The sequence below is a fragment of the Botryllus schlosseri genome, chromosome 14 (genome assembly GCF_051294905.1).
Source record: "Botryllus schlosseri isolate E-star chromosome 14, Bs_hap1, whole genome shotgun sequence".
Lineage (NCBI taxonomy): Eukaryota > Metazoa > Chordata > Ascidiacea > Stolidobranchia > Styelidae > Botryllus > Botryllus schlosseri.
Genome location: NC_137249.1, coordinates 18,512,864 through 18,534,431, shown reverse-complemented (window position 1 = coordinate 18,534,431; position 21,568 = coordinate 18,512,864). Strand labels below are relative to the sequence as shown.

General features: G+C 40.5%; 1 protein-coding gene across 1 annotated transcript; it reads left to right on the top strand.

The window, feature by feature from the left end:
- Nucleotides 1–16,176: 16,176 nt before the first annotated feature.
- On the top strand, nt 16,177–20,170 carry LOC145455076 (uncharacterized). The gene is made up of 4 exons (XM_080333024.1): nt 16,177–17,563; nt 19,086–19,212; nt 19,280–19,500; nt 19,578–20,170. The coding sequence occupies exons 1-4, from the start codon at nt 17,461–17,463 to the stop codon at nt 20,114–20,116; spliced, it is 990 nt and encodes a 329-aa protein (XP_080189150.1). The 5' UTR covers nt 16,177–17,460; the 3' UTR covers nt 20,117–20,170.
- Nucleotides 20,171–21,568: the final 1,398 nt, after the last annotated feature.

Sequence of the window (21,568 nt, the reverse complement as noted above, 5' to 3'; positions counted from 1 at the left end):
ATTAGTCAACCAGTAGAGTTGGTATAAAGATTCCAGTTTTCTTAGACAGAACCACAACTTTCAGAATTTTAGAGAAGTGTCCTCGTTTTTGGATCTTAAAATATTGTAACCCTAAGTAACATTGCCTTGCAGTTTTCGTTTAGATTTCCCGCAATTGCCAGGCAAATCCAATCGATCCCAAGCAAGTTTCTTTTCTGGGTTTCTGGATACCTATGGCGATGTTTGTAATTCGAGTTTGAAATTACGAATGTCACTTCCACGGCAATTCATTTCTCGCCGTGAGTCAGGAAGACAATGTACATTTGAAAACTGCCGTGATACAGGCGCTGTCATGTATATCCTATTTTCTTTGATCAATTAAAGTATCGTGCAATCAAAGATGTCGTGGCGGGTACATCGAACTCGGGAATGATATTGGTCGCCGGCGCGACAGCAACGTAAATTTGAGGATATTGAAAAGGGGGTCGAAGACCCTATCCATGAATATGCCACTGTATTAACCTCTCAAAGACAAGTTTATACTGCCACAAGAATATTTATACTTATCGTGCTGAAGATTTAATAACAATGTTGCTGCAATATTGATGAATGAGGCATAAAAATAAACTTTCGCAAAGAGCCATATCTCATGCCCAAAAGAGCCATATATGGCTCGCAGGCCGTAGGTTCCTGACCACTGCATTATGTATTTGCTTTTACTTAAACACGAAACACTTAATATTGTACTGGACTGATATATTTGTAAAATGAACTAATAAATACTTCATTAACATTGCAAATTATTAATTGGTTGAAGGGATCAGATGACGTTATACTGGAAATTACACGGATTGTATACTGCAAGGAGTCACTCACGATCGAACACGAGAAATATGCTGGCCTAAAATCGAAATCATAGCGAAACTAAAATAACTAACAATATTTTAGTACAGGTGTGTCAAACTCAACCTGGGTCGCGGGCCGGATTGAGAAGTTCTGATCGCTCGGGGGCCGGATCAGTCAAGTTATTCCAATATGTTTTGAATTTTAATTTTGAATTATATTCTGCGAGTACATCTATTATATTCGCCATGTATTTAACATACAACGGTTTCGCACTGACGGTTCCTCCTCTGTGAATAACTATTATTTGGTCAATTTTTCAAGAAAACTTTGAACTGAATGTGCACTTTTGTGCGATCTCAGAATGTAGTGTCAATGTTACCCACTCGTACCTTATGGTTACTTGAGTGAGATGGTTATAATCTGGCCCATTAACATGTTAAAAATCTGCTGTATTGAGGGATTATCAACGTCTAAGTATCTCTTCATAAAAATACCTACTTTTGTTAGAAATTTGCTGGATATTACAATAATTTTTGAATTTACTCAGTATCGCCTCGCGGGCCGAATGAAATCGTCTGGCGGGCCGGATGTTTGATGCGGACCGAGACGCTAAATTACAGAACGCATTATGCAGACGCAATATAATGGCAAATGAATAAGTCTTCACTTTTCATATTCAGAGACAACCACCTCTTTCTAAAGGGATATTGACTTCGGCCATCCACGCCTAATTATATTGTGAGATGGACGTTTTTCTTTTGGCAGATGTGGATTTTTCTGACGTTTGCAGATGGTAATTCTAACTCGGTATGTTCTGGCTGTATCATCTTTCTTGCCGAATCCAGGCGCATGCTCGAAAACGAATCAAGTCGGGCTATGTTGCCGACGGACGCTCAGATCGGCCTCGAATTACCTAATTCGGTGGGATGGGCGGCATCACGGATTTCATCGAGAGATTCGACAGATTGCGCTTTTCGCCTATACACGCCTAAATTGCTGTTCCTACCCTTGAGCCGTCGACCAACGATTCCTGGCTGATTTATATCTGATGATGCATGACATCTTCAGAAGCGAGTCGGGCTTGACAAGAGAGAATCAAGGCAGCTCTCTTCAGTGTGAAATTTCTAATTCTATTTCTCACCGCGATTGACCGTTTCCTGAATTATTTTAATGCACTTCGAACTGAAAATCCGGTTCTGAAAGAACCGTCGATTCTAAGCGTACTTACAGCTGATGCCATTCTGGAATTCCTACCAGCAAGAGCAAACATCATAATATGTGCGAATTCATCATAGCCTTGATTTCTCTTGTGGCTGTCTCGCTAAAAAATATGGCCAGATTAATATATTTATCGGCAAGGTGGCCGTTTATATCGTATCAGATTTGCTTTCTCCCACCATTGTGTGTTGGCTTCTAGGACAAAAATAAACTACGTCCTTTCCTATTAGCAAGCGCTTTCCGAAAGCATTCGTAGTCAAACATAAAATCACGCTGTATCGCATCTTTATTTGCAATGATACCATTGATTATATCCAGGGCCGTAACTGCCGCACCCCAAACCCCCCAAATTGAGGGGGCCCGAGCTCGAAGGGGGCCCATAATTATTTTGTGAATTAGCATAAATTATAGAGTATTTTTTGAATATGTTTGCAACTTTTCAATGCGCCAATCATCTTGTTTATTGGGTACTCTTCCCCCAAGAAAAAATACGCAAGATTTATAGAAATGGGCGTATCGGCGTTGGCCATTACCGCGTCACGACGCACCAACAAATATTAACGTTTTAGGCCATGCAACACGCGACTCCAAGAAGTGTGCCAGAACGATCGGCTGCGAGAAAACCTTGTCCGAGGGGGGCTGACGAAGTGCTGTTACGGCCCTGATTATATCATACTTATTGTGATTCGTGTCTTTATATCAGAGAACCTGGCAAGCAATCATTTCATCTATGCTGAATGTCATGTATTGTAACATCGACAATGCATGCGGTGCTTATGCTCGGGTGAGCATTGCAATGACATGACATGCGCGCGCATGTGATATCTCTCATGCTGCGTCTTCATCCGCCGCTGGTTGCGATCTATCGCAAACCATGCAACGAAGACGATGTCACGCTGAGCAACCCCATTGTAAGTGATCAGCATGCTACATGACAGTGATTTCAAACGTTTTTAGACGCTACCCAAATTAGATGAAATATGCTCATTGGTAAAATCGTACTACCCAAACGGTGATGTTTTGCATGTGGTGTCTTTTTTATTCCCCTGTTAGCCGATGAATCCTTATGTATTTCAATGAGAAACCCTGAGTACGATTCATTTTCGTAAAGGATTACAGTAGATTCGATAATTAATAATAGTGTCTTATTAGATGAACAACTTGTGAATTAGGATTGTACTGTACTTGGGTTCATTTTACGTGACATGAGGCATTTGGATATTGTAGACAAGTAATCTTGCAAATATAGAAGGCGGACGCGAATATTTTCCTCACGTCAAGTTACCTACTAGTAAGTAGTATGTAGTGATGTGCGGTCAGCGGAGCCAAGTGAGGCAGTGCCGCAACTGACGCCAGGATGAGTGAACGAAAATTCTAAAAATCTTCACTGATTATTGATATTTAATATATATAAATATAAAATTGAAATTATAACCTTGAATAAAATATTTTTTGTTTTTCTTTCTTCCTCTTCGTTGAGAAATCTGTATTAAATCGATTATAATATTTATTTATCTTAAAAATGATCATCTCGCATCGCACTAAATTTCTATACATTAGGCCTACTTACTTCATTGAGGGAAAATCCACTTGGTCAACGATGTTTGGACACAGTATATCGTGTGTAGAAGAAAATTGCTATAACCTGATATACAGTGCCCTGCTATCGACATGGCACTGGTTTATTGGAGTGTGAAGGAATGCATGGACAGAGTTCGATTAGTCGTACCAAAAACTATTTAATTATTCTCCGATCATTGTTATTTCACGGAAATTGTGGATCATTTTACAATAGCATTTATTGACTTGACCTGGTCATGTCGACATCTTTCTGATATTTAAAATTTTGCATTTTACTTTGTGTGACTTCATAATAAGTGATATCAATATCTAATGTTTTATAACGTTCGTATAACGCTAGTGCCTGATTAGTGTCAGATCGAAACGCTTCGGATAGTAAATATGTGTATATTATTCATTTGCATTTTTTGACTCCAGGCTAATAAGCGTGTATTCGAAAGCGTATACATATCCAATACTCAAGGGGATATCTAGAAATTTTGGGGTATCTAGTATCTAGAAATTGCATTTTTTTTTATAAATTATGCATGTGTGATTTTGACAATATACTTCCGGCTTGAGAACGTAAGCAAAATATCCACATTCAAATCGAAATACAATACTGTACAATACAGTACTGAATCAATACTAGTCCGCCCTCAAGATTACCGGACCACAACATCGACCTTCCCTACCGAAACATGCAGCATTCATTTTGTCGCTTACTTTTATAATATCTTTTCTTTTACCGAAGTGTGCATGCCTCTTATTTACATGCAGTAGGCCTAGATAGGCGACTGATTAAAAGACTACTCGAAGTCGTTTCGGCACTCTCCTATCTTTTTATTGTACCGCAATCTTGTGGTGTATTGATCCGATAAAAATTTTAATAGCATTATGATGATGATGAACATTTATATTCTATTTTTGTGAGAAATCTCTGTCCAAATTAGAAATAAATTTGCAATGTAATTCCTTCACGCGGAATTAATTTGTTACGTTAGCAAACATTGGTACCAGTATAGGTAGTAAATCCACGCACCTTTCAATTGTATGTGCAATTGTGCACCGCGTCAAGTATGACGACAATATCGCTTTTTTTACTCAATTTAGGTTTGTCAAGTTCCGGCACGGCTATTGAACGAAATACACTATATGAAAAAGTGAGTACAGTTTTATTCATGATCAAGATGAAACTCGTACACACAGATTATTACTCAGTCACAGATGGAGGTGGTCAGTAACGAAGTAGTTGTACTTCTTGAAGTAGTCAAGTAGACATTTTACTATGATCACATTCACATGCGATTATAATTCTGTGTTGCTTCCATCTAGTTCAACACGTGTTGGAGACGAACTATTTAGTTTCGTCGCTTCGTACTTTGACAATAAAAAATAATGTTTTCGGATGTAAATTTTCAGTATGACTGAAATTGTCGAACAAATATGCAAGCTAATATATTGAATAAACATGCGACGTTACTTACAACGGTTCGAGTACTCGAGTCCGCATCTAGAATTAATTACAATGATTCGAGTCAATTAGTGGTTACCGATATTATGTAACTTATGCCACCAATAGTTATTTTATCGACAGGAACTATTATTTCGACACTTTCTATCTGGCGTGGGTTTACGCAATTTGCATGTTCGTCAAAATGCGGCAATTCTTGTAAATTAGTCGACTCAAATCACTGTCACAAAGAGTTGTAATATCGGTCTGGGTATGAAAACGATATTGAGTTCGAGAGCCAGAAGCTGGCAGCTGGCCAACCAATGTGTTTTCATATTGCCTTGGTCTTGGAAAACTATTTCTTTGATATTGCTATATGTGTGGAATAGTCGACTAAACTCGAAGATTACCATACACGACTCGAAATCAAATCAGACAGGTAGGCCTACTCGATTTCACTCTGTCGTACACAGTTGAGTACAATGTCAAACACTTCACGTACTCCAGTCGTCATTAGTCATTACGTGTTAGTCGCAGAGGCGCATGTTGCAACAATTACTATTTCGCCACAACTGATCACAGATTCACAGAAATATAGAATGTAGCAGATAGCCCAGCATCTTCGAATGAGACTATCATTACTTCCGTCAACACAACATGGCAGTGTTGCGATCAAGTCACTACCTTCGAGTCACAAGTCATCTCGAGTCATTGCACATTTTGACTCGAGTCTAGTCAAATCACTCGGTTTTTGGAGGTGACTCGAGTCAAGTCGAGTCAAGTCAAGTCAAGTCACGAGTCAAGTCAGAATTCAAGTCAAGTTGTCTTGAAGTACGAAGAATGATTAAGTCTTTGCATTTTGCTAGCTGTTTGAAATTCAGATTGAGTCGGCATTTATTTCATATCGAGATATGAATATAGAGTCCAATATACATGCAAAAAGGCGTTGTATTTGCTCACGAATGCCTAGTACTGCTAAAATAAGTAACTGTTATATACCCGCGGTCTATAATTATCGGCCAAAATAGAGAATATAGAATACGCAACCTCAAATAGAGGAAACGAATTGATATGATGCATTACCCAACTACATATCGTTGGGATATAATTCAATCCTGCGCCAATGGTTGTCAAGTAATATAAACTTGTAAACTGTGTTCGAATTCAATTTAAATAATACAAGAGATTTGGTTAACGTGATCACCTAGCATCAATGACCAGTCTATAGAACATAGATAGATAACTTGTTATTACATTACTTTACTACTACGACAACGTACGCTGAAAATCAGTGGTTCTCAACTTGGGGGGCGCCCCCCCTTGGCGGACGTGAAAGCATCTGAAGGGGGCGCGAAGAAGCATTCAACTGCAAAAAATTTTCGCGCTCTGCGCGATTTACCTCCAATTCACGCGTGTTTCTCTAGACCAGTGGTTCCCAACCTTTTTCGGAGTCGGGGCCAAATTTTGAATTTGAGAGTACGGTCGGGGCCGCACGAATACCAGGGCAATGAAACGGCCCAAAATAGTCATCATAATATGAAAATTGGCATTGTTCCGATCAATCGCTCGAAGCCATTGGCCATTGTTATGGTCATTGTGTTGCTGCGCTCCCATTGTTCAGAACAATCTACCTTTGGTGGCTATTTCGGAGCAGTTTTATTGCCCTGACGAGATTTCAATTCGTATTTTTGGAATCAGTACGACAGTAGCTTTCAAGTTATTCGAACACTTGGGTCGTCAGCGGTAGGACTACCAATTATGCTGCTTTCGGGGCCCTTTAGTGAGTTGCCTAAACGCGTGAAGCGCGAAAATTTTCTGTAATTCATAATTGAATCGGTCAATATGATCGGGAATCGCATATATATTGCTATCAATTATTATCCTCTCTCTGCTCACGTAATCAGTTTTACAGGGAGAGCCGATGAAGGTGTGTTTGAAAAGGTAGGACCCCGCAATAATAATTAAATATCTCCAGGCTTATATCCTTTGGCAGGAACGAAAGAGCACTTTGTGAGCCCCCATTCCCCAAAAAAACTTTGGTATTGGGCTTCCATAGGGTGAAAAACCTATACCCCTATCACCTTGTTCGCTTTTACCACGAAATTAGCTGTACCGTTGAGTGAGCCAGCGCACAGCGCAAAATTTTCGATAATTTATGATAAAATCGGTCAATATTATTGCGAATTGCATATATATTGCTATCAATTTCTTGTCCTCGCTGCTCACGTAATCATATTTACCGGTAGAGCTAAGTAAGGTGTCTTGGACACTGTAGAACCCGTTGGTATGACCCTGTAACATGATGTTATTTTGTGACCTCCTGTCGGCTATATCAAAAAATATAGAATAGCCCAAACGTAGGCTACTAAACTAAGAGACGCACACTATTTCAAATTGGTATTTCTTCACTAAAATTTATTTTGTCTCTGCGGGATGATATGTGTCTTGTGAGGTTCAGATTGCCAATACAGTATTTTGTATATATAACGAAGCTTCGGTCAGCATAAGAGCAGTCCTTTTCGGCCAAGGTTTTCTCGCTGCCAACCGTTCTGACACACTTCTTGGAGTCGCATGTTACTTGTCGTAAAACTTTATATGTCTTGGTGCGTCGTGGCGCGGTAATGGCAGACCCCGATATGCTCATTTCGATGAATATATTTTTTTGGGGGGATGAGTACCCAAGAGTCAAGATATTTGGCAGCCTAGAATAAAAAGATGCACAAATTTTCAAAAAAATACTCTATAATTTATGCTTATTCATGAAATAATTTAGAGCCCCCTTCGAACTCGCCCCTCCACCAATTGGAGGGGGTGGCGTGCCGCAGTTATGGTCCTGTCTATACCTATATCTATAGCTACTGCTCGTTCAACTGGAAAGTTAGGGCACATTGCATTGAAACAGCAGTGACGTAACGTTAGCAGTCTACGCACGACTTTCCTGCAATCCTAATTAAAAACTCCAAACTTCAAGCCAAGTACGTGCATTTTATAAATATAAAATTATATTTTTAGTCAATACTCAATTTCCTAATATTTTGTGGGGGCCGCAAGAAGGCTATCTGCGGGCCGCATGCGGCCCTCGGGGCCGCGGTTGGGAATCACTGCTCTAGACCGATTTTCATATTTTTGAATTCTCTTCTCAACAGTCATAACCTTCCATGCCACCAAACAATCTGTTGGGGTTGCTAGCATTCCCGTTGGATTTTGCGATATGAAGATAAGGGGGGCGCGAAATTTTTCACTATCATAGGGAAGCGTGTCTAAATAAAGGCTGAGAACCACTGCTGTAAACCGTCAATTTATTTGTGATAGAACAATTAAGGTTCGGTAAAACACAAAATCATCGAATGGATGAGATTTGTCGCTCTCACAAGTCACACCAGCGCATCGAGAACAATCCGAATATTTGTAAAGTAGGCCTACAGCTATTTTTATCGAAACCGATTACTTGATGACTTGAAATTGACTCGTAAATTTTGATCCGAGTCACGAGTCAATCCGTATTTCAGGAACGCCGAGTCAAGTTAAGTCAAATCAGTTTTGCAGAGTGACTCGAGTCAAGTCAAGTCATACGTAAAAAGTGACTCTTGTCATTCCATCACTGCAACATGAAAGAAGGTTCGTGGCACATGATATTTACGAGAACCAATTCCATTCCAAAGCATCTATCTTACACCTATAGCTGCGTAACAACTGTGAGGTGATTTTTGCAGACAGCAACTGTGATCGCACACATATTGATACGTTGAGGTTTTACTGTAAAACGTGGCACTAAAAGCTGCCGATACGGAATACAATACGATCACACATTCCAGAGATACCATTGTTTGAGATCCATGAAAGTGGACACTTGTGACAAGGAACATTAGCACACATTAAAACTGGATATTTTAATAAAAATTGGTGATCGCTCGTAGGATGACAAATAAAAAGGTCAGTTATCCGAGTGGGCGCCCAAAAACCGGGTTCCACGTCCAATTGACCTTTCTTTAGTCTACCTTCGCACAAATTACATTTTTGTGCGATATGACCTTTTTCGGTTGTCTCTATGTACTCGCCTAACAAACAGCGTAATAAAAGTGGACAAATTGAGAAACAAGAGGGACATTTGGACGTCCTCGGAGGACATTTCAGATTTCTTGGAAAAACAGGACACATCCTCTTAAAATAGAACATGTGGTATCCCTGGCCTAGACAAACAAGCATGTAAACACATGTTGCAGTTGTGGTCAATCAACAAATGAAAGAAATTACGGCATGAATTCGGAACCAACAATCGTATTTGCTCGTAGGATAGCCCGATCCATATAATAATCCAACGTGCGGCCCGGATCCTGCGATGAGAAGTCGAAATCATCAGGCAAATATACAATGTAAGGGAATATATTCTCTGGCGATGGGCTTGGAATATTCGGAATCGATTCCTGGTTCGAGTCCTTTTCCGAATCCGAATAAAAAACGTCCCTTGGAAATCTTTCGACTAATTCCTGACGAATCTTTTTACAGTTCGGTTGTTCGTCCTCATCATCACTGTGGTCACGTTGAAGTTTATCCCCTGAAATATTTATTTTTGTGGAGCCGGGCGACTCGGAATCGGATCGTAGTTGAATCGACAATGGAACCGTCAGTTCTGGGATTTCCGAATCCAATTCAGGAATTAGCGACAAATGGGAGCTATACTGTTGTCCTTGAATTGAAGCCGTATTCTCAGAAATGTTTTTTTTAGATGTCGACAATGGACTCGTAAGATCTGGGGTTGTAATATCGAATTCGGGGGTGAATGACATATCGGAGGGATCTTGTTGTGCTCCGTTAACGTGCATGAAAGGCATATCCGACTTCACATTTTCCATGCTACCAAACAAGCCCAACTCATCTTCTTGAAATTCAATTTCCTCAGCATCGTTTGATATTTCGGCACCCGCGCAAACCTCTTCTGTGTAAATGGGATTGGCTATGCTTGAGTGTACGCTGCCGTAATGATCCTGCGTCATGTTAGGGCAATTTGTTGGAACTTCGACTCCGTCAACGGCGATAATGTCGGTGCATTCGTAGCATTCGTCACATGTCTCCGGTGCTGAGGGCATGTCGGCGTTGTGGTATTATTTGTGATATAACAACCGAAAATATATGAACTATATACGATGCCGAATACCTGTAATTAGATCAATCATGTTTTTGTGCGGATCATAACGACAACCACTTCATGACGCTGAAAAGCCATATTTCTATCATCTGCTATATCTAATATTCCTGGTTTATAAGTCTCAGTTTTAACATATGATATGTGGACAAAACACGTCCTCATATCATCCCGTCAAATAATATAGTAGCACTTCTGTCTATCTGCATTTCAATTCAAATTCGTGATGAGCAGAAGTAGCAATTTAAAATATTACTCCACGAGTCGTCATGGAGAGCAGATCGCGCTTGTTATATTTACTTACTATAAACATCGTATAACTGCCTCTACTGATCTGGTTCAACTATGAATGAACGTGAATTTGGATGTCCTTCTTTTTATGTAGCCACGCTTTCTGTTTTCAGACAGAGTCGTCAAATCGTCGTGCTAAACGATTGTCTGCAACTCTTCGCTAAGATCGAAATGTAGGTATGCATTGATAAGATAACTCAGGATATGATTGTTCTGGGGCATACCGTCTGGGGCAATTCTATCTCCATTCTTCCAGTTAATCACCTTATTGGATTCAATTATCTTCTTCGCAGACATCAATAGCCAAGTGTCAAAGAACATCGAGTATTTTGTCTTTATTATCAGTCAATTTCATTATAGTGTGATAATCGGAATAGTGTTTGTAGACAGCCCCACAGACTTCATGCGGATTCGTAGCGACCAAAGGAAGTTGGTTATCTCTTATTCTGAAGTAAAGTAATTGCACAATCCATTAGGTAAATGGGTAATTGGACTTATGAACAGTACCGGGCGGTAATTTACAACATCTTATATTATCTTGAATACATTGGTCAGGATGCGTTATCTCATATGACAACCACAAGTAATATCCGTACTAATTCTTCATTGTATCGCGAATTCAAAAGGAGACTCTAATCATGTTGATTGCAATCAATTATATTTTGCACTCCAGATGAAGAAATGAACATTCCGAATCGCATTCCTAATTGAATGAATTGCAAGTCTCATTTTGCGCAATTGAATTTAACGTAATTGATGAGCGAACTCGATTAAAATATGACAGAACAGGATTTTCACGAAGACAATCACATGTCGTAAAGTCATAGACATGTCCGGTGATTCTCACTTCACCTATAGAAAGGCAAGTAGCCATATACGTTATGCAAATTGCATGTAGGCCTATGTTATTTTTATTAGTATACTGATCACTGAACGGGAGTGTTTGTTTGGTTTGTCGTATTCATGGTGTTTGTCAACTACTATTGTCATTTACACCAGTGGTTCTCAACCTTTTTCACCTCGCGGACCGGTAAAATTTCAAAAAATGTCTGGCGGACTGGTGAACTTTCAAAATTGAAATGAAGCAAAATGCAGAGTATGCAACCGTTTTTTGCAATTATATGGGGCTAGAGAGTGAAATTTAGAGGGTTTTGATCATATTTAATTATTATTCATGATGGCATCCATGTGATTTTATGGCAGTGAGTCTGCCGAGTCGAGGTAAAATTGCCTTGTCCAGATAAACGTGCTACCACCGAGAGACCTTTACAGTTTTTCGCGCCGAACGCCGTGGGCTTAACCGACCACGCCAATTCTAATAATATTCTTCTCTTTGACAATATAGAGAGAAGAATCGTATCGGAGTCGAACCAAGCATCTTTTCGTGCTACATTGCTCATTGCCCACTGCTACCAGAAACAGGTTACTCTGGCAACTACCTGTACGAATACAATGCGTGCCGCAAGAAAACACATTACAGCAGCTATACCGGCCATCCACAAATTCGGGCCGAAAAAGCACTTCGTCAGCCCAACCCAAAAACGCTGGTCTTGGGGCGCCCACAGGGCGATAAGTCAAACTTCCGGGGGCTTCACCCCCAAGACACTACAGTTGGGTGGATGTTTTCACCTGTACTTGTGAGCACTTTCATTTTACTCAGCGTAAGCAGAGAGTTTACGTAGCTTAATCGCGCCAATAGCGAAAATTTTCGATCATTCACGAGTGAAGCGGTTTTCTCGTGCCCGAATTTTTGGCCCACCTTTCGGAGTCCCATGTTAACCTAAGCTTCATCATGCGTTGGTACGTCGTGCCGTGGCAATGGCTGACGCCGAAATACCTATAAATCATTCCGTATTTCTCAGAGAAGGGCACCTAATATAGCCTAAGCAAGACATTTAGGGATACTAAATCGTGCAAAGCGCGAAAAGAAATTGAAAAATGTTAGAAAAAGTTTCAAATATGCTATGATTTATGATTTATGTTCATTTGCGAAATAATTTCGAGCCCTATTCAAGCTCAGCCCCTCTCCAATTGGGCGGTTTGGGGTGCCCCTGTTACGGTCCTTCACAAAATGAATGAATCGAAAACCAATTATCAAACTGTGCTGTTTAGCGATGAGTCGGCTCGTATCTGTTCTGTATACTTGTCACTTGCTTGTCGTCAAATGACACGTCTTGAACTTTAGCTCAAATCGAACATGTTTCCAGTCTTAATGTTACCTCACAAAGTTATGAATCAGTTTACAATTTGATGTTTCATTTATTTTATCAATGAACAAGCCATCAACATTGCATATTGAAATTAAAGTATAAAATTCTAATGTGCCTGGCAGACCGGTAGGAATGTCGTCGCGGACCGGCACCCGTCCGCGGACCGGCGGTTGAGAACCACTGATTTACACCAAGCCGATATTCTTCATTTTTATTCCGTAACTGCCGAATTATAGCACGACACACTTCTAGGCTTTTTGGACAACGCTTACGCGGATGAGGTGGCGAGGAGGAGCCTAGATAAACCTCCAACACTTAGGTATATGAATTCTGAAGTCGACCTCGGTCGGACTCGTACCCGCAAGCTATTGGTGTTGCAGCTGCGGATTATACCACTGCGCTATCTCGCCACTATTTGAACGGGAGTGCTTCATATGCAAGTGATTGTTTCGCAACAATGATGCCAAATACTTTTTATCCAGAATCCAGAATCCATAATTCCAACCTAAGTGTTGGAGGTTTATCTAGGCTCCTACCTTCCACGTGATCCGCGTAAGCGGTGTCTTTGACAGCCTAGAAGTGGGCCGTGCTACAAGTCGGTGAAGACGAAATCAAAAACAAAGAATATCGGCCTGATGTAAAATGACCAAAGTAGTCGATACACCGTGAATAGAAACAAACAAAAACGCAGGTTGTATAAGCTCGAGCATCAACTCAACAATCGCCGGTTCGATTTAGTCAACTGCAATATTTTCGTCGCACTCGGCTCGATTTTCTTTCGCTAGATGTCTAGGTTTTAATATGAACAGTAAGAAAATAGACATATCGGCGCCAGCGATTGTCACGCATTGAGCCCGACTATGACTCTAGGCCAGTGGTCGGGAACCTATGGCTCGCGAGCCATATATGGCTCTTTTGGGTATAAGATATGGCTCTTCGCCAATTATTTATTTTTTGTATTGAATTCATCAATATTGTAGCAACATGTTAGTAAATTTTCATCACGGCCAGAATAATTATTCTCGTGACAGTATAAACGTGTCTTTGAAAGGCAAAACAATGCCGTCTTCAGGTTTAGACTTTAGGGGCTTGGACACCCTCTTTTCAAAATCCTCGAATTTAAGATACTGTCGCGCCGGCGACCAATATTACTCGCGAATTCGATTTACCCGACTCGAAATCTTGGATTGCACGATACGTTGATTGATCAAAGAGAATAGTAGACATGGTGACTCCCATATGGCGACACAGTTTTCAAATACACTTTATATTCCTGATCTGCGGCGCGAAATGAACTATGATGGTCGTTCCATTCACAATTATTAACTCGAATTACCAACAACGTCATAGCTATCCACGTTCTTAATTGGTAAGTAGCTCTGTAGTACTAATACTTTGAGAAATGAGAATCGATCAGTATTTAGATTTTCGGAATCAGTGCGACAGTTAGATTCGATCAATATCAGTTATAATAAATTCTAAGCTGTTTACGATGAATTTGCGTTATCAATCGCGAGGCGTTGCCCGTCTGTGCCTCTTTTCTCGTTTCGCGCTTTAATAAATATGCAAATTGTGTGATTTTGGGAGAAAAATGTTCAAAATCGTGTCATTCATGAACCCCGATAGAAAATACCAATAGTAATAGGTTTCACAATTTTTGTTCACTCATCCTGACGGCAGAATTCGAGGTAGGCTACTGCCTCACTTTCCTACCCTGACCCGACGTCACTGATGTATCACAGCTCAAAGTGGGTGGGCATACCTGCTGTAGTGACCATGTTTGTCTCCACCTATGCATGTGATCATGGGTTCATTTAAAACAGTTGTTCTCAACCTTTTTGTCTTCGCGGACCCCTTTCGGACCGTCACGAGCCCCCGCGGACCCCCACGAAGTTTTAGTTCAAATTTAGCTCAATTATCGTGCAATCGTCAACTGTCTTGTGCAAATGATAACAGTAGGCTTAGTGATAAACAGCAACGAAATGACTTGTCGTGAAAATAAGATCATACTATTCATGTAGAAATTTGGTTGACATCTATTAGTTCAAAGCGAATTCTGCAACTGCATTTCTTGAAATATGTGGTAGTGTCTTGAAAATCCGCGCCTCACTTTAATATGAACAAGTGCCGAAAACCCATTACCCCAAATATAGGTGTCGACGAATGTAATAATACCGCGTAACGCTTCCGATGACACATTTGGGTATGATCGCAACAAATATGGCACCAAAATTGACAAACAAATTTTTTTAATGATCATATTACTTCAAGCCTGCCAACCAAAAATTAGATTGGCCCTGACCGCAAAATTTGGGATGTTGACGACTAAAATATCAGTTCCGACGTATCGGCGTATCCAGGGGCCAGCCATATTTTCGTAGATCCTCGTATATGACGATAACGTAAAATATTCCGCGTATTCGCCGAAATATTCGATATTGAAAAGTCCAAGTGCCGAATAATCGTTGGCATTGCCAATTGAGACCAGCGGTATGCAGATGCGCCCCACAATTTATGCGAGTAACATTATTGTTGACCGAATTCATTCATTGCCATTAAAAAAAATTCGCGCTGTGCTCGTCTAGGTCATGGATGCACACTGAGTCTTCATGTCATAGTTGTTATTGATTTTGATGCGTATGATTATAAGTATCGTTTTCACCAGTATCCAATCTAGTAAAGGTCATCAACATTCAAGTGGCCCACGCAATGGTTCGTAAATATTCCCCAACAAAACATCTCTAAACAGCAAAATGTTTGTATCAGTAGGCTATTGACAATCTAGCAACCAATATGAGTCTGCGCAGTAGGATATTTCATCTTAGATGGCCATTCTGTTGATGCGAGCTCTGAAGTTTTACTAGTAATGGAGCGAAATTGCCTCCTGATTTTCCGAATTAAAAAAATACAAATTAGGTTATCAATTATTTTGAGGCTTCGCGGAGCCCCTGAAAATGCTTCGCGGACCACCGCGGACCCCCGGTTGAGAACCACTGATTTAAAAGGAGCATCACGACGAACCAACCTTATCTTATAACTCAAGTTTGGGCTGATTAGTATGAGTTTTTACAGAGAAAATGTGGCGTATACGACGAATCCCATGTAGTGAGTTCGAATGAGTGCTACCATGATGTCACGAATTTTCAATTGTGACGTAACAATTGATTAAATGTATGGCTCTTCGTGAGTTGAAATAGAGAAAATATGGCCAATATGGCTCTTCAGGCATAAAAGGTTCCCGACCCCTGCTCTAGGCTAAGAGCTGGGCCACAAAACGTTTTGAATGCGGAAAATGGGCCACGACCAAAAAAAAGGTTGAAAACCCCTGGCCTAGATTATACAGCACCTATTTACTATCCTTTTTATTAGTCGATGTTAGTTTCTACTGTTGATTTACGCAACTGCATTTTACTACATTGGAATGACAGCATGTTTATGTTGACTACTATGGTATTGTGCACCACACCAATTCGAAAAAATAATATATCCGCTGAAATTAGATTGATCGGTTGACAAATACGAATTCAATCTCTCGTGCTTATACGGTGTACACCTGGATATTCGTCTACTCTGGTCGAGACTCTGTGGCGAGTCTAGCAATTATTGCGCGTTTCTTATCAGTCCTTTTGTAATCAGTAGAGAAATAACGTCGCAGTCTAGTCAGAATGTAATGAATGGGTGGACTGCAAACGACTGCATTCAGGATATATATGCTAGAATGATGTCGTGTGATGTGAGAGAAGGATTATGGCGAACGCTGCAGATTCGCATCAGTTTTGTTATCTCTCGATTCGTGCTAGTAGGAATATAATTAGTTTCGTATTCCCGTTTGTATGTCCATCCTGAGCATTGTTGTTTGATAACTTGTAGGGCTGAGCAAGTTCTAGTCAATTGATTTCGAGTCTATATGATGTCATAACATTACGACAGACGTGAAGAGTCAGGACATGCGCGATTTATGCGATTGTGGATAAATGTTAGTAGTTTGCGGTAATCAATAATTATTTTCATTTTGGTAACAGAACTGACACAATATCGCAGGTCGATATTTTTTTCGAAATGTCGTTTCCATGAACCTCCATCGCCTCGGGATACGGACGATATAATTCGGACAGCAGAGATTTCAAGGCCCCAACAATGGGGACAAGTATTATCACGATAATTCCGGTAGATTGAATATCCATTACTTGTACTGCGCTGGGATTTCGGTGATCGAAAACATGGACACTTACACATCCCGCTCGACCCGAATCGTGTAAATTGATACTTGATTCGGATTCGGGTTCTCGCAACGTTGTGTTCAGACCCGATAACCAGCTCTGCGGTGGCAGCAAGATTACATCGGAAGCCACCTTATAGTAGACGAAGTGTTCAGCGACCCGAATAGTGACGGTAGTTTTGACAGACAATACTTCGCTGCCTATATGACAGAAGTTTCAACGACGTTCAACGATCAGATTTTTATTATCAGTTTTAAACGTAAGCCGTAACTTGTAGATATATTGGCTTATAGGTGCCACGAATGGTAAAAGTTATGTTTCTGACGCTTTTATTTTACATCTTCATAAAAGTAAGTAAGCTACATAAATCGGAATCTTGCGAACTGGACAGAACGCTCGAATAGTAAATATAGTTACAACACCGTCGGACTGCATAGAATGAGAGAATCATATACATTTCACGTAATATAATTACGCATTTACTAAATGATACATACCATGACAGATTTTTTTTCAGTGTTGATATACTTTTCGTGAGTTATGGCGAGTAGTTGTGCTTTTACGAGGAAGAGACAGGTAACTTCATCAGGCTCTATGAAAGTGAGTGCAGCCTCATCTTCAAAATCATCTAGGAAATCGATAGGTAAAAATTAATTATACAGATTCTGTCCTCTCGCTGCACTGACATCGGACATTCGTTATCACTAATTACAGGAACAATGATAAAAACCACAAATGACCGAGTGAATGCCACTTGAACTTGCCGTCAAAACATAGAGGCAGAAAAGCGACCAAAATATACGCGGAGCTCACGATGAATTGTGAAAAATATGGTAATGCAAAATTCACATTGCGTAGATGGCTATTCGCGCTACAGCAGTCGTATTAAAAAATCTATTGATACTTATCCGAAAAATTTCGGCAAACGTTTGATTTGACAACAACCAAAAAAGATCTCGCTACTTTTCATGTGCAACGGAAGACCTTGGACGCATTGCATGAGTAATTTGGACTTTGACTCAAAAATAGCGATGGTGTGAACCTATGAAAGGTTCAGGCTCGTGTGAACGCGAACCTTTTTGAAAGGTTCCGTGTGAACACGAATGTGAACCTCATGACGTCACGTGACATCATATTGTTAATTATAACCCTACATTTCAGTGAAGTGATGTACACGATACCTAAAGCGACGACTCGGGCCACTTCATGCCACAATACTGAAGTACATACTGACTTTTTTAACGTCGCCAAATTTATCAACCGGGGCAATCAAATGATATAATAATCCCATAAAATCAATATCTTCCGTCGCTTTGCCAACAATTTCGACGAGGACTTGCAAGGGAATATAAGCTTACTGCTCAACAGTCTTGGCAGGACAGAGCAAAGTATTCGGCGTCTGAGGGTTGCTACGCTGATATTGATAAGAGATGTATAACGGGTTTTACCCCATCAACAAATTATACAGCGGTAGCCTACATCCCAATCGCACGGATTTGATTTTCATGATTTTTATATGAAATCGAGATGGACCCCGCTAGATTTTTCACAGCAGACAACGATATCAATTTCCTTGATTGGTTGAATAAGCCTCATTCACTGACTACATGTAGCGTATTTCGCTCTTGATGTTGTGTGATTTCTGGTCAAGCTCGCATCAGAGAGTCCCTAAAGTGTGACGAACAGAAAGCTGGATATTTCGAGCAAACCTTTGTAACAAAGCAGGTAAAAATTTTTGAGATTGCCAAGGAGCATGCTCGTGTAGTGTTGATTTTTCATGCTGTCAGCGCCATGTATAGAGTGGCCCGCAGTTGAAATGACATAAATTTCAACCAAATACGTTATCATGACGTGAAAATTGTAATATATGAAAACGGTTCACAGTGCAGAACCTACCAAGGATCGTTTGTGAACGTGAACCTCTAAATTTCCGAGGTTCACACACAGAACGCGAACGTGAACTTCACGTCCACACCATCCCTATTATGAAGCCTAATTTCTATTCTTCATTTTCGATTATCTCGACGATGCATGTCTGTATTTGCTAGTCCTACTCCAAATTAAGATAGTACTGAATAGCTATAATACCACCCTGCCCGCAGCCGTAATCCAGCTCTATAATTCTATACTTTTTGATTTCGTGGTTATTCTTTAATTCTGTTTAGAAAGCGCGTATTCCATGTATATGTTGGACAGCTTGAATATATCTCAAGAACAAGAAAACTCCTTTCAAGTTTACTCATTCCGGAATGACGAATGGCATGCCGTAACCGAGAAAATGAACCCACGCAGGTATAGTTACAATGCTCGTATAATTCCGTTTTCAACTGACGTCGATTGCTGGTGATCTGTCCGTAAGATACAATTTCGCGGTGGCTTCGTACAGAGACCGCATTTGGGTTGTCGGTGGGGAGATTGGGCCTATCTCACATCGCCAATCGGTCAATGCAGTGGTGGTATTCAATCCGAGATCGGGAATATGGGAAGATTGTCTAAGCATGATATACAGAAGGCATTCATTATGCGCTGCAGTCCTCAGAAATTACTTGTACGCCGTTGGGGGACTGTGTGATGATACAGGTGGGCCAATCACCGCATGGAATATATGAGCTTATGTAGTATAGAATTTCCGTACATAGACACCAATTTTTTTTCAGCGCTCAATTATGTTGAAGTTTGGAGAGGACAAATTTGGGAAACTTGCCACTCAATGCATTTTGCAAGATATCGGTTCGCAGTCGGAGTGGGGTTCAATCGAATATATGCTGTAGGTAGCATGACACCAGAGCATACCAGGCTCTCCAATTTTGAGTATTATTCACCGTACCTCGATTGTTGGGAGAAACGAGAAATCAGATGTGCCCGAGGTGGTAATGAATTTGCAATAGCAGTGGCCAACGAAAAATTGTACGCATTCGTTGGCGGACGAAGACCACGCCAGATTACAGTTTTCAACCCTCGCAATCCCAGCATGATTGCGTGGACGAGGCCAATAGCCCCTTTTCCCGAACATATTCATAGTTATGATGTTGCGGCATTAAACGGAATGGTATATTTAGTGGGTCAAAAGCACAGAGAAAGTTATTTCGCCAGCTTTCACCCTGATACGATGGAGTGGACGACGCTGACGAAGCCATTGGGACAAGATTTTGGTTTGGTGAAGATCGCTATAATTAGAAATACATTCGAGGGTTGACGTTTACTTTGTAGCATGCTGCCCGTGTAATATACAACATTCGTAACTTTTTAATGATACTGTGTCGTATATGGCTGAAGATGGATATTCGTGGTCTATTCAGCAACCCGTCCTATAGCTTTGCAAAATTGGTATGGTTAATTAAATATTTTCGGATTCCGTTATGGGGTACCGAGTCGCATTTTTGAATATACTAATTAAGTGGTGCAACTGATTCGTGATTTGATACAGATAGGTCGCATATTTCTCTTTGACCCCCAGCTGACTTGATAGAAAATAGATAGGCCTACTGCTTCAAGTTGGCAGCATGTAGGAATCGTCTATAGGGTAGTCGTAAGATATAGCTGTTCCGAGCATCGAATCCACGTGAGATTACATAGCTGGGTCGTGCAACGAACTTGACTAGATTTGACTTGAACGCCATTTTCAGAAAGGCGAACATGTCGCAAGGAAATAGATAAACGACATTTTTTGCCATGGTCAGAATTCCCAATGACGCGGGAACGGAGTCGGAGTAGCTTACAGGTTCTCGGTAATAGCTTTGTAACAGTTAAAGTTCACGGTGTTTATCGACTACTTTGAGTCACTGAATGAGAAAGTTGACTTTTTTTTAGTCAACCGACTACCATGTGGGAAAGATTTACCATTTTTTCAGGATTTTCGTCCAGTTTCGCAAGTCTGAAAAGTTTGAAAAAGTGTCCTCTTCTTAGATTTCCAAAATACGGTAACCCTAGCTAATGGCGTAACAAAACAGCTGAGTAAAGGATCATGTAAATTGCGCGCTTCAGCGAGTCGGTTCGGAGTTGTCGCGTGACGTCATCGGAGACGGCTTGAACTTCAAGTCGAATCGAGCATGTAACCAGGCCTATTGACAGCTTTTCATTTCTTACGCCATTATTGACCGTGGTGCAAAAGGCCAACAGGTGATAAGCGCAAAATTTTTCTTTTAATAAACAACCACAACAACAACAACAACAACAACAACACAACATCAAGAACGAAATACAGTACAAGTCGGCGAATGATGCTTATTCGAACAATCAATGATGTTGACATAAAGAATACATCATTGTCTAATGCAGTGGTTCTTAACCTTTTTCGTGTCGTTACCCCCGAGAAGTAAATGACGGAGTTCAATTACCCCCACTTTTAAAACACAACAAATTACGGAGGACAATCATTTATTCGTAAAACAACACAAAGATGACGCCATGATATACACTCAGAAGCCTTTCAAAAGTAATCAATTCAATGGGAACGCTGATACTGTTTCCGTGCTATCAAGTGGTCAAATCTAGGCAAAGTGGAGGATAAACAGCATCTCATGTCATTGTCAATCGCAAGTTTGTTTCGATATTTCGTTTTGATAGACACCATTACAGAAAATCCTACTTCACAGAAATAAGTGGAAGGAAATTTAATCAAAAAGCATAATGCTCTTCTGGAAAGGAT